General features: G+C 36.5%; 1 protein-coding gene and 1 non-coding gene across 2 annotated transcripts; one reads left to right on the forward strand and one right to left on the reverse strand.

Annotated features, from left to right (window-relative positions):
* Positions 1-3,168: 3,168 nt before the first annotated feature.
* Positions 3,169-3,241, forward strand: TRNAR-ACG (transfer RNA arginine (anticodon ACG)). The gene has a single exon. It is a non-coding gene; the product is annotated as a tRNA-Arg (tRNA).
* Positions 3,242-4,179: 938 nt separating this feature from the next.
* Positions 4,180-6,865, reverse strand: LOC104599584 (bidirectional sugar transporter SWEET1-like). Its single transcript, XM_010262192.3, has 6 exons — positions 6,481-6,865; positions 6,350-6,386; positions 5,820-5,915; positions 5,406-5,685; positions 5,191-5,310; positions 4,180-4,676 (listed from the first exon to the last, which is right to left on the reverse strand). Exons 1-6 carry the CDS (start codon positions 6,512-6,514, stop codon positions 4,476-4,478), a joined length of 768 nt encoding a protein of 255 aa, XP_010260494.1. The 5' UTR covers positions 6,515-6,865; the 3' UTR covers positions 4,180-4,475.
* Positions 6,866-12,223: the final 5,358 nt, after the last annotated feature.

Raw genomic sequence — 12,223 nt, forward strand, 5'->3', positions numbered from 1 at the left:
TTAAATCTGAACTTATAAAATAAAAACTAAACTGAAACCAAATTACTAAAAAATCGAAATAGCTCAAATAAAAAAAAAATAGTTCAGTTTTCAGTTATTTCGGTTAAGACCAATACCGAATTTTATTAATATTATATTATATATAAGTACATCAGTTGCTCTCTTATATATATGGGCCTTGGAAGCCTTATATATAAGGCTGTGTACATATCTCCCTTAGTAGACCCCGGATTCGTGGAAGCCTCATCCACCAGTTTTTTTCGACTAACTAAAATCAAAATCAAAATTTTGTAAAACTGAATAAAAAAAAACAAAATAACCTATTCAAAAAACCAAAACCAAGTTTTTATCAATATTTCAGTTTTAACCCTATCCACAACCATTGAATCTCCTACTTATTATATTTATCTCTCACTTTTACTAGCCAAAATAGAAATCACTTTGAATAATTGATCTTAAGATAAGACAGATAAATTATAGATGACAGTCAGGGCAGTCAACAACCACTGCCTATTGCTGTTTTTGATCAAGAATCCAATCGTCCTACTGAACAACAAACACAGGAAACTTACTATAATGTCTGTGGATGGATCATATATATGTGAATAATAATGCAGCGCCCATTGGATTTTTGATTCACGACTCTGATAATGTTGTTATGACAGCAGTTGGGCAATGATGCAATGCGGCGGGACCATCACAAGCTTAATAGTGGGCAATAATTCAAGACTTTACAGATGGCCAAACCCTTCTAAAATTTTTTGTTGATATATTTCAGGACATAATGGGCAATTATTCAAGTTTTACATGTGGCCAAATCCTTTAGGCTCAATTTGGAAAAGAGCATATAGCACAAAATCTTGTATTTTGTATTATTTTATATATATTTGTATTATATACATTTAAAGTCCAATATGGACAATTTACAATAGAGCAAACTATTGGACATGCCAATGTGTCAGGTCTGGTTTAGAACATGGTGGACTAGTACCGGCTGGTTCTATAAAATAGACCAAGAACTGAACTAATTATTAATCAGGATAATTGAGTTTACACAATCATACTTGACAGTTGACATCTATATTTAATTCTTTATGAAAATAAAAACTTGGAACTTTATTTTTGATAATATATGTAACCTTAATAATTGATAAAAAAATATTTCTAACCAAAATCTTTTATATATTGTCTATCAAATTTATCTTGACATCTATATTTAATTCTTTATGAAAATAAAAGCTCGGTACTTCATTTTTGATGATATATATAACCTTAATAATTGATAAACAAGTATTTTTAACCAAAATCTTTTATATAATGCCTATCAAATTAATTTATCTTTTTAGAGATAAAACGTAACAAAAGTTGCAAGATAAACCATAAATACTTTATATATTGTTAACTATATAATTGGTTTGGATCTCAATTAGTTGGGTTAATTGGTCCATTTTGATTGGGTAGATTCATCCCTAAAACCCATAACTAAGGTTTTAAAAGGCTAAAGGCATAGTTGAGACATAATGGCCCTAAAATGTGAAGCATAAGCTTCAAGGCGTTGCAAGGTGTAAGCCTCAAAGCTTAAGAAAAAAGCATTTCAAGTTTATAAATTGCTAAAAATAACATATAAATGCCAAATTAGAATGATAGAAAGTAAAAAATATCCATACACTAGAGATTTATAAGCAATAAGTTTTACTGTTTACGCATTAAATGAAATAATAATTAATCAATTAACAATTATAAATATTTTACATTTCATGTTTCACAATGCAAAGTTTTCAAATTATTCAAATATCTTAGAAGAAATGAAACGTATCAAGAGTCATCCATATAATTGATATATATATATATATATATATATATACACTATATCCACCAACTGAGCCAATTGGCACCTTTTGTTAATAGAGTAATATCCAACTTAACTTTTGTAGGTTTGCATATGTACGTAAAATGTTGGACAATGTAGGGGATGTTTGGTAGAGACAGATTAGCTGAACGTGATGGCTGTGAAAAAACATTTTAAAAAATGATTCAAAAATGGAACCGTTTTGGTCACCGGTTTCTGGGTCGATGGTCTGACCGTCCGGTTCGAACGGATGGCCCATTCTGACAAACAAATTAAAAAAATAAAATAATAATTAAAAAAAGTAAAAAACCATTGAACGGGTTGATGGTTCAACCATCTGACTCAACGAATTATTGACTTTTTTAACGGTTTTTGGTCAAAAACCAGAGGTAAAATGAAACTGGTTGCCTGAATGGTTCCTAGGCCGAATGGTCCGACCGTCCGAATCAATGACGGTTCAAAAACCTTGCTGTGAAATCAATAATGACGCCACATGCCGGTCTAAAATGCGTGTGATTGGTGTGGGGCTTTGTCATAGGTATGGCCATAACACAGTCATTGCATTCAGCTATTTGATCAAGATGATGTCCAATAGTTAAGTTTGTAAAATATGAGGCGTGGTGTGTTTGAGTGTGCTAGGCTCTACTAGCATTGGAATGTACTACCAATAAAATTCCTTTCCAACACGTTCCAACATTATCCATGTCATCACATCACGTGTGTGTATTTCAGTCGTCTTATGGTGAGTCTCGCACATGATGTGCACATCATCTAATTTGTGGTTTGATTGAGATCGCATGGTATGAACCATGTCACATTCTATAAGAGATGTTTTGCACTGTGTTGTGGTTGAATTGTTGTTATAATTTTAAATAAATAATTCAATTATTTATTACATTACATGTAATGATCATGGAATTTGTGTTTCAACACCATCTACAAATGATTTCTAAACACGTCATAGAAGAAATGACTAATGAGTAGCGAATGCGATGTGCACATGAATCTGAATTTTCTCCTCATAGAACGCTCTTCATATTGGGCTCCGATTGGCTGGAAAGAAGATCGTATAACCGGGTTCGGTTATCTATCACACTATGGACCCTATCTGTATTGAACACTATCGCATTCACTTGTGATAGATATCGCAGCCTGGTGTGTATAATCTATCCTTGCAACGGCTGGAAACATCACTCATCAATAACAAAATACATTTACAGGAGATAATTCCCATGAAAATCTGGTCTTTAGTAGTGAAAGCCCACGGAATATTTACAGAACAAAACATTAAGTCTTAGCTCATTACTTAGTAAGCATAGGACTCCATCGCCCAATGGATAAGGCGCTGGTCTACGGAACCAGAGATTCTGGGTTCGATCCCCAGTGGAGTCGAAGGGCAAGAATTGAAGAACTCCAGTTAAGTCTAGTTTGTGTATGTAAACTACAAAAGATATTTTGCTTTATACTGCTTTCAAATCTGAATTAATTTGTGGATTTGGGAATTGAGAAATGGGATGCTTGAACTGGGCTCACTTTGCTCTTGAATTTGCCCTGAAAGGCCGAAAATGAAGGCTCTGTAGGGAAGGAATATAAATATATATATATATGTAAAGTGCAAAATCTTGTGATTTTTTATTATTTTGTATGTATTTATATTTTAAAATGAAGGCTCTGTAGGGAAGGAATATAAATATATATATATATGTAAAGTGCAAAATCTTGTGATTTTTTATTATTTTGTATGTATTTATATTTTATATTTTTTTTCGAATTAAGCCGACAGGAATATAAATATAATTATATAGAATACAAAGCCTTGTGTTTTATATTATTTTGTACAGTGTATATTTATATTTGTACTGCTTCCAAATTGAGCCGAAGTTGAAAAAGCTAGTGCAATCGGCGTTACACGTGCAAACAGCAATTGCTATCGTAAATTGGAAATATTTTTACCGTGACCTGGCTTTTGCATCGTCTCCGGTGTTTGTTTCCAACCTTGGCACCTCGTAACATCCGGTTTCTATTCTTGTGATATGTGCCCTATAATCATTGAACCGAGATTGACTGGTTCCTTTGACCTGTAAACTGCAATTGGACTGACTAGTCGATCATGGCGGAATCAGGAATCAGTCAATCGGAGGATTTTAAAAAGGAGCAGCTTTGGGCTCTTCTGTTTGTCTTCATTTCCGTAATACGTGGACGACGGAATTTGAGATTCCCGCAAGTCAGCTATATTCGTAAGTCTGTGGATGGTCTGGACTGATTCGTAAACCAGGCATTCAAAATCCTTTTATTCATTGCCAATCGAGAAACAAGAAGAGAGAAACTCATAACCCAACTGAAATTCACGTTATTTTGTATATCATTCATAACACGACCAAATTTCGTCATGGAAATTTGAAATCCGAAAAAAAGGGACACGTTTGGATGACAAGAAAGAGGAGGATCACGATTCATGGAAGAAGCAGGAAAGGACGAAAAGGCAGATACGCTGGTAGGGTTATGTAATTGAAATTCCTCCATCAACATCTCCCGTGTCTCTTACAACCCGAGGAGATGAGATTCAACATTCATCCATCATTGATCATTCCATCCTTCTTTTGATAGCGACACGAGCGCGTATTGTTTACTTGTCCATCTGTTGCTTTTCTTCGTGAGATGGTGGTGGTTGTTTTTGTTGTTTCTGTGGCTTAGCATGGCCCATCTCCATCGAATCAGCACCGGCGCTTCCTTTAGCCTCTCCCTTGGCCCCACCTTTGTTCTTTCGATAGATCGCATACAATATCAGCTGCATGGTTCCCAATCCACACCCAAAACCATTTGGCACCTGCATCACCATAACATTACCTCTTCCAATTAGATTAAATTAAAAAGACAACGTGGGTCTTCTATCCACCGTCCATCAGGTATACCGCTGGGTACCGTACGATCAAGGTAAAAAAAAGACACTAAAAACGCCAGCTCCCGTCACGCTCCCATAGGCCATAGAACCAGCTCATGTGCAGCGCCACGTGCGTGGTTTCAGGAGACATTGACAAGGGCAACAAGGCAGAAAAGCCTATCCCTCTCGTAAAAGCTCATTGTGTAGCAGCTTTTTTCTTGCTTTTGCCTTTTGGACGAGAGTGGGGATCATTTTGTCTAATATCAAGGATAATAAGGTCATTTTATACGGAAGATTCTTTACTCCCGGGATATTAGCATATGTGGCCGGGGGCCCATAAATCATAATTCATGAATCCGTGAAATCAAAAGGATCGGCAACTTCCGTGCATTGTAGGACCTGTACACCCATTGCCAGATGGCAAATTAGAGGGCCCATACAGTATTTTAGAATTACTTACAGCGATGAAAGGGTCTCGACCGAGCAGGCCGTAGATGAACCAGGACGTCCCGCACATGAACACGAACAACGACAAGAAAAACGGCATGAACTCCACGCTCTTCGTCCTGATCACCGCTCTCTGCACGGGTTTGACGGCTTGGTAAATAAAACTCAAAACGAGGGGCACTCTGGTAATTCACAAAGGGAAAAATTGAAAGCCTATTGGCTATTTACCATGATTGATAGAGGTGAGGCGTACATAACGATGGAGAAGATGGTTGCAGCCAAGCCACATAAGAGCTTCCTTCTGTTGCCATGGAGAGCACAAAGCGAAACCACGACGACGGCAGAGAAAACGGCAAGGACGAACGTCAGAAGCGCCAGAATCTTCGTTCTCTCCTTCTTCGGCGCGTAGATAAGGAAGATCAACACGTATAACGACTCGATCACCGTTCCTGCTCCGTTGATGGTGCTGACCAGGATGTTGTGTGGTGACACAAACGGTAGACCATACCTGTAGGTCAATAGAGTAATCAGAACCTACCGGAGCTCGGAAATTTCCCGGTTCTCGGCGTAGCATCAGTTTTAAATTACATAAACACCCCTGTGCAATCTCAAGAGAAGGAGCAAGAGCCAAGAGGAGCGTACCATGCAGACAGGAGACAGTTGAGAAGGGTCATGACGTATGGAATACCTGAGAACTTCTCTGTCGACCTGCTCTTTACGATTCTACGAAATGTTATTCTGAAACAATCGGCATTAAAATAATCAACGAAGCGTCAGTAGATATCTATTTATTTATTGTTAGAAGAGATTCTATCTGTGACGACGAGGAAGGATTATCTAACTAATATCTCTCTCGTTTTTTAGAGAGTCTCCAGAAAGAATCGAAGCACCAGAGGCAGTTCAAAAGAATGAACGTGATAAAGAAATGGGAATTCTGCAACTAACTTGAATCTCTTCTTCTATAAACAAAGAAAGAAAGAAGGAAAAATGGTGATCGTAGTTCTAGATCTTCCAAAAACCTCGTAAGACAAATACAGAAAAGACAAAAACGGAGACTTCTAGCTCTATGATTCTTGAATCGTGTTACTGGACAAGAAAAACCCCATTTGAAATTATATCCCTACGCAACGGAAGAACAAGTGATTTAAACTGTGTTTGATTGAGAAGCTTACGCAGGAGCCAGGAAAAGAAACAATGCAACTGCATTCCCTGTTTCAGAAACACAGAAGAAGAAGAATGAACCCTTCAGTACTCAAAACACAGAAACTTATTAAGTAGACCCAGTTCAAAGAAAGAAACCCACCAAAAACTCCAATAAAGAAACGCAGAATATCCATCTCTGCTTCCAAAAAATCAGAAAATCAAGCAAGCTTTGAAGAACCTTCAGAGCTTTTGTCTGTTACACACAGTGCAGATATACAAATACAATGAGAAGTCGAGTAAGAACTCAACTGCCAAGGTGGAGTATATATAGACAAATCATGGTGGAAATTAACCGTCAACAGTCAATATTGATTCCATCCTTATCCACAACTTCATCTGCTCTCTCTCTCTCTCTCTCTCTCTCTCTCTCTCTCTTTCTCTCTCTCTTTCTCTGATAATTCATGGAGAAAAGCAAATTAATGGGTTTGGCAAAAACTTGTGTTTCTATATTTGTTTCAGGATTTTAAACCAAAAAAAATTGAAACTTGAATATCTACTAACCTCTCTCTCTCTCTTCTTATTGAAGGTGGGGAGCTGTGAACTGAAGTACTGAACTACTGTAGAGTGTAGTCTGGTGAACAGAGGTTGGGGGCTTCCCTTCTTTTGTCACGGGTAAAATCTGGTGAAAATAGGAAACCGTATTTTCATCCACGTTGTGGATCTACAGATTTGACACTAGGTTACGGAGAAAATTACAGGACTAGCCGATGGAAAGACAAAGTGACAAACAACGAGAGGATAGGTCGGCCACTCGGCCATGTCTATTTCTTCTGACATTGATAATCATTCAATCAGACATGGCGAAACGAGATCGGCTTCAGTCAGAGCAAAATCCGTTCTAATACTGTTCGAAGATCGAGAATATCTCCGTATTTGTATGTTTTATTTCATAGAAAGATATTCACAATGCAAAGCAATGACGCTGTTCGAATGGACTTTGCTCTGACTGAATCCTATTTCTGGCGAAACGCTGAGAATTTGGAGCGAGCATACAGCTGAGAAGGTGAGAAGTCCAAGATGCAGTTGGGCCCACTGTGGCAGGAGCTGGACACTGTCGAATTGTCTAGAACTTAATTTACCCTTGTCATGGGCCCACCAGATTGCAGGGCAAAGAACGAAGCCCACGTGGGGCATCTCCAAGGTGGGACCACTGGGAGGTGAATCATCCCCTTTTTGGTAATAAGACAGCCTCCTTCGTTTGGTTCCGTAATCAGGCTGACTCTCAATATTTTAGCAAAATATCAGAGTGCAATCGAATTGCATGGTCCAGATTCATGCGTTGGATGGGCCCAAGAAGAGGACAAAATTGGTCCATTATAAACTTCCATTCACTCAACTTCAAAGTTTCAAGTTTCAACATAAATTGTCAATGGCATTCAAAAATGTTTCAAGGAAATTTTGAACACTTCAAGCCCTAAAAGAGGAATTTCGGAATTTTTGGACCGACTTTTGTCTCAAATTTTACTTATTTTATAAATATTTAACTTTTTATTCATATATAACGAGTAGGGAAGCACTGTATACAAATTGTAGCTCAAAAAGCGGTGCAAAATTTATAACATCTAAAAACTGATGCAAAATTTATAACATCTTCCTTCTACCTCAATTCTCTCGATATAAAAGTGGTATATATCATCTTGCTTCTTACCTGCCTCCCGAACAAATAACCCTCCTCACACTTCCATTCTTTTTCACACGAACCACCTCATTTTACTTCCCATATATTCAACTTCTAAAAAACAAATAATCTGACGTAAACGTAAATTAGAATTTACACTCAGCCAATCTGCATTCTCATGCATTTACACCAGTGCAAATTAAATTCACACATACTGTTTGCAGTGTAGATCTTAATTAGATACAGAGTTTGCATCTTATTCAATTTTTCATTTGTTTTTTTGTAATTATTATTTGCACTCCTTATTTGATAAAAAAAATTGTACTTCTTGCCTCATTTGCACATATTGATAGTACAGATTTTGCATCTAAAAAATTAATACAAAATTTACACGACTTTCCTCCCACTTCAGTTCTCTCTCGTATAAGTGGAGGCCGTACCATCTTGCTTCTTACATCACTTCCAAACAAACAAATCTCCTCTAACCTCCAATCTATTTCATATAAATTAAGGATTATTTCACTTTACTTCCTATTTTACTTACAAACAAACAAGACAAAGTCAAATCTAAACCAAAAAGTATATTTGAATTTACACAAATTTAAATGAAATTTACTCATGTATTTCACAAATTTAAATAAAATTTGCATTGCAAACAAACTAAGCCCTACCATTCACTTGTTTAAAGGTAAAATGGGTGTAAAAAATTAATTTTCTTTACCACAGCATCAAACAAATTAGGATAGTGTTAGCCAAAAGAATTCAAAGACCCTCCACTTCAATTATTTTAAAACTATTTTCAGACAATCAGTGTTATGTTTTTCCAATGTATGCAATGATGTAATAAATAAAAGTAATATATATAATATACAAAATAATATTAGTATAGTACATATACATACAAGATAAATCATTATATTGTGCTATCTATAACACATACTTTTTTATTCTAGTTTTAATTTTTTATAGAAAATTGAAATTTAAGGTCAAAAAAGTTTTTTTAACAAAATAGTGGAGCAAGGCGCCTTTGGTCCTTCGAACACATACATTGTGAAAAGTTATCTAAAATAAAAAAGGGAAAACCTATGATACTGGGAAGACATGCATAGTATTTGAAGAGACTTGACCAATCAAAGCACCTCCACGAATTTGATGAATACCACCTGATTGGTCACCTCTCTTATGATATCAATTGTTTTGTTGTAAGTTTTTCAGATATGATGTCTTTCCCATAAATCCAAATAAAAAAGATCACCACAATTGGATAAACATGTACAAATTTGTGGCCTTCTAAGGTTTGCATATAGGTAAAAAATTGACAAAAACTACGGGTGCAACTTGGGCAGGCTCAACCTGAGCCCAAATTGGCCCAGTTTGAAATTTTACATGGGTTGAGTTTGGTTTTTCGGGCCCAAAAGTTGGGTTTTTTTATTTTTTGGGCCGGGCCCAGGCCTAATCCTTAGGTAGCCCAAGCCCTACCCGAGCCTGGCCCAACTACACATACACACAAACACACACACACACACACACACACACACACACACACACATATCTATATCTATACTACCTATAAAAGAGCGAATTCCCCTTTTCAATGAACGTTTTCTACCCTTCTTGTCTAAGCTCACAACAGGCGTAAAGAGGGCATATATGTCATTTACACTCACTTTAGAAACTACCCACTCAAAACTGTTAAGAAACTACCCACTTATAAGTTATAACCGTTTAGAAACTGACCATGAATTATAAATAGTTTTGTCTTAGAGATACTTGTCACATGAAAATACACGTTTACTAGTATATATAATTTTAGAGTGGGTTCATTGACCAACCCAAGCTTGGCCCAGACCCGAACCCAACCCAAGTACATCAAATTACAATAGGGGCCAGGCTCAGGTTGGGAAATCGGGATTGACCTCGGGCTCGGGCCTTAAGCCCAAATTTTAGTGTCAGGCCTGAGTTGACCATAAACCCGGCCCAGCCCGCCTGACTTGCACCCCTTACAAAAACTGGCTGGTTTTATGAAACGGGGACTAATAAACTAGTTCCTAAGTTGGATTAGCCGGTCCGTTGGTTTTGACAGGCTTTTTGTTATAATAGTTTTAGGGGTATGACTGAATCGGCCAAGAGCCCAAGTCATAGTTTAATAGGTCCAATTGGTCAGTTTGATATGATTTTCTAAACATTGTGTTTTTATTATATTTACTTTATTATGTTTCTTTGTGAAAACTAAGGGGGCAATCTTTTTCTGGATTTTGAGACGGGGGAAAGTTGGTCAATGGGATTTTGATTCTCATTGACCAAGAATCTCATGTTCTTTTTTTCAGATTTATATGGGGACCATTGAAAGTTTATTTTCTTGGGTAGGTAAATGATACCCATCTCCTAAGTGGGTAAATAACTTTCCCACCTTGGGGGGAAGTTGCCAATACTTGAATGGGACAAAAATGCCCCTTGTAATAATGGATTTTTATGACTAAAATTATCATTGTCTTGTTTGCATAGGAAATAAAAGAACATGGGTAAATGCACTTACCCGGGTAAGTCTTTCTTGAGAAACACTTATCTAGGTAAATGTATTTACCCGGGTAAGTAACTTACCAAAAGGCAAACAGAGTCTAAGTGTAATCCAAAATGAGGAATGGGTTCCAAACAGTATTTTCAATTTGCCACCTAACTGCTCAACCTATATCCCCTAGCCAAGCCAGAAATCAAGCCTATTTTACCACTAAATTTGGCATACAAAGTTTGTTAGCCTTGTTGGTTGGACCATTAAATCTTTAGACCCGGTCAGAAAGTAATAGGTTAAATATTATTATTATTTTTTATTTTAACGATCTCCATCATTAATAAAATGTGATTGTTAGTTGTAACACATTTTTTATATGATAATATATACAAAATGAGAGATACGTCTAATTTTCTATACATTTGTCTGTAATTTTTATGTTCTATCTATTTTATATTTTATTATTTAATTATGACATCATGGATTGACCCATTTGACTTGAATGATTGAGCTAATGTCCTACCACTTGAATGGAAAAGTGATTCCATTTAGAGGTCAATTTTGAAAATACAAGTTCAAATGTCTGAATCTGAATGATATGATGGTCTACCTAAATAACAACTCTTTTTTTCCACACAGCCAACTAAGTTCCAGTTTGATTCACGGGAATAAGGGTCTGAAATCACCAACTATTTGGTTGGCCCGAATCCCTCCCTTTAAAATAAAATCCCATTCTAGTTGAGTCCAATTCCCATTCCAATTCTAGCTGTTTGGACCAAACAAACTATAGGAATAGATTATTCGGATTCTAATTCCAACAGTGAACCAAATGGGCCCTAGTTGTTAATCCATTACATTATTTCATTCAAAATTTAGGATAGTTGGTTTTAACTTTTAATAATAATAAAGTGATTTCGAGGATCTTAAAATTTAATATGTGTGTGTAGCATAGAGTTTCAGATCAAGAAAAGTATAAATTTCATCAAATTTTTCACAATGTTAATGTTAATTCCAAAGTTCTCCCTAAATAATGGCCAGGAGGTCCCTCCCGTTGAAGGGAGGGAAGACAAACAATAGTGGAACATGCTTTCTTGCTTTTGGTTCTCCACTCTTTCATGTTGCATATCAAGTTCATTCTCTCTCAAGGTGTGGAGGAGTTGAGTTGGAATTTAGAGGTGGAAGCATCAACTTCTTCTAATTGTATGTAGTGTGATAAATGGGTCCCGATCCGAATTCCAATTATAGAATGGTGGAATCTTAACATCCATCATCATTGCTTGGTTATTCAGTGCATCACATACCCTTCACCATCCTGTTTAATATTCTTTGAACAGAGAGCTGCTCTCAAACTCATGCTAGATGTCTCTAACCCCACCACCAATTTTGAGCCTAAATCAGTAATGCCACTGTAAAAGCATAGTAGAAATCAGCTTGATTTGATCTAAACAAACTCTATTCCTCGCGTGCTAGTGACTAGTGAAAGCATTCTTGAATTTTGAGTGAGTATTTCTGATCTTTTCAACGACAAAATGAGTGCAGAGTAGGTTTCCCTAGGGTTGTCCATGGTGTATTGCATTTTGATCCAAACCCGATTCTAATTTCCAGCTTTTATCTCAATAAAGCCCCTGATGGCACTTCTTTGAGTTAAGGGCTGAATTTTACTAAATGATAGAGGGTGGAGAGAGAGTTTAGGGTCTTTTAGAGATTATCTGACTG

The sequence above is a fragment of the Nelumbo nucifera genome, chromosome 1 (genome assembly GCF_055504915.1).
Source record: "Nelumbo nucifera cultivar China Antique chromosome 1, China Antique-T2T, whole genome shotgun sequence".
Taxonomy (NCBI): domain Eukaryota; kingdom Viridiplantae; phylum Streptophyta; class Magnoliopsida; order Proteales; family Nelumbonaceae; genus Nelumbo; species Nelumbo nucifera.

Bases quoted from the DNA above. Each gene is read 5' to 3' on its own strand.
- LOC104599584 (XM_010262192.3), bottom strand. From the start codon at position 6,514: ATGGATATTCTGCGTTTCTTTATTGGAGTTTTTG. The intron at 5,916-6,349 runs GTAAGCTTCTCA...CGATTGTTTCAG, and splicing joins TTTCTTTTCCTGGCTCCTGC to AATAACATTTCGTAGAATCG. The intron at 5,686-5,819 runs GTACGCTCCTCT...ATTGACCTACAG, and splicing joins AACTGTCTCCTGTCTGCATG to GTATGGTCTACCGTTTGTGT.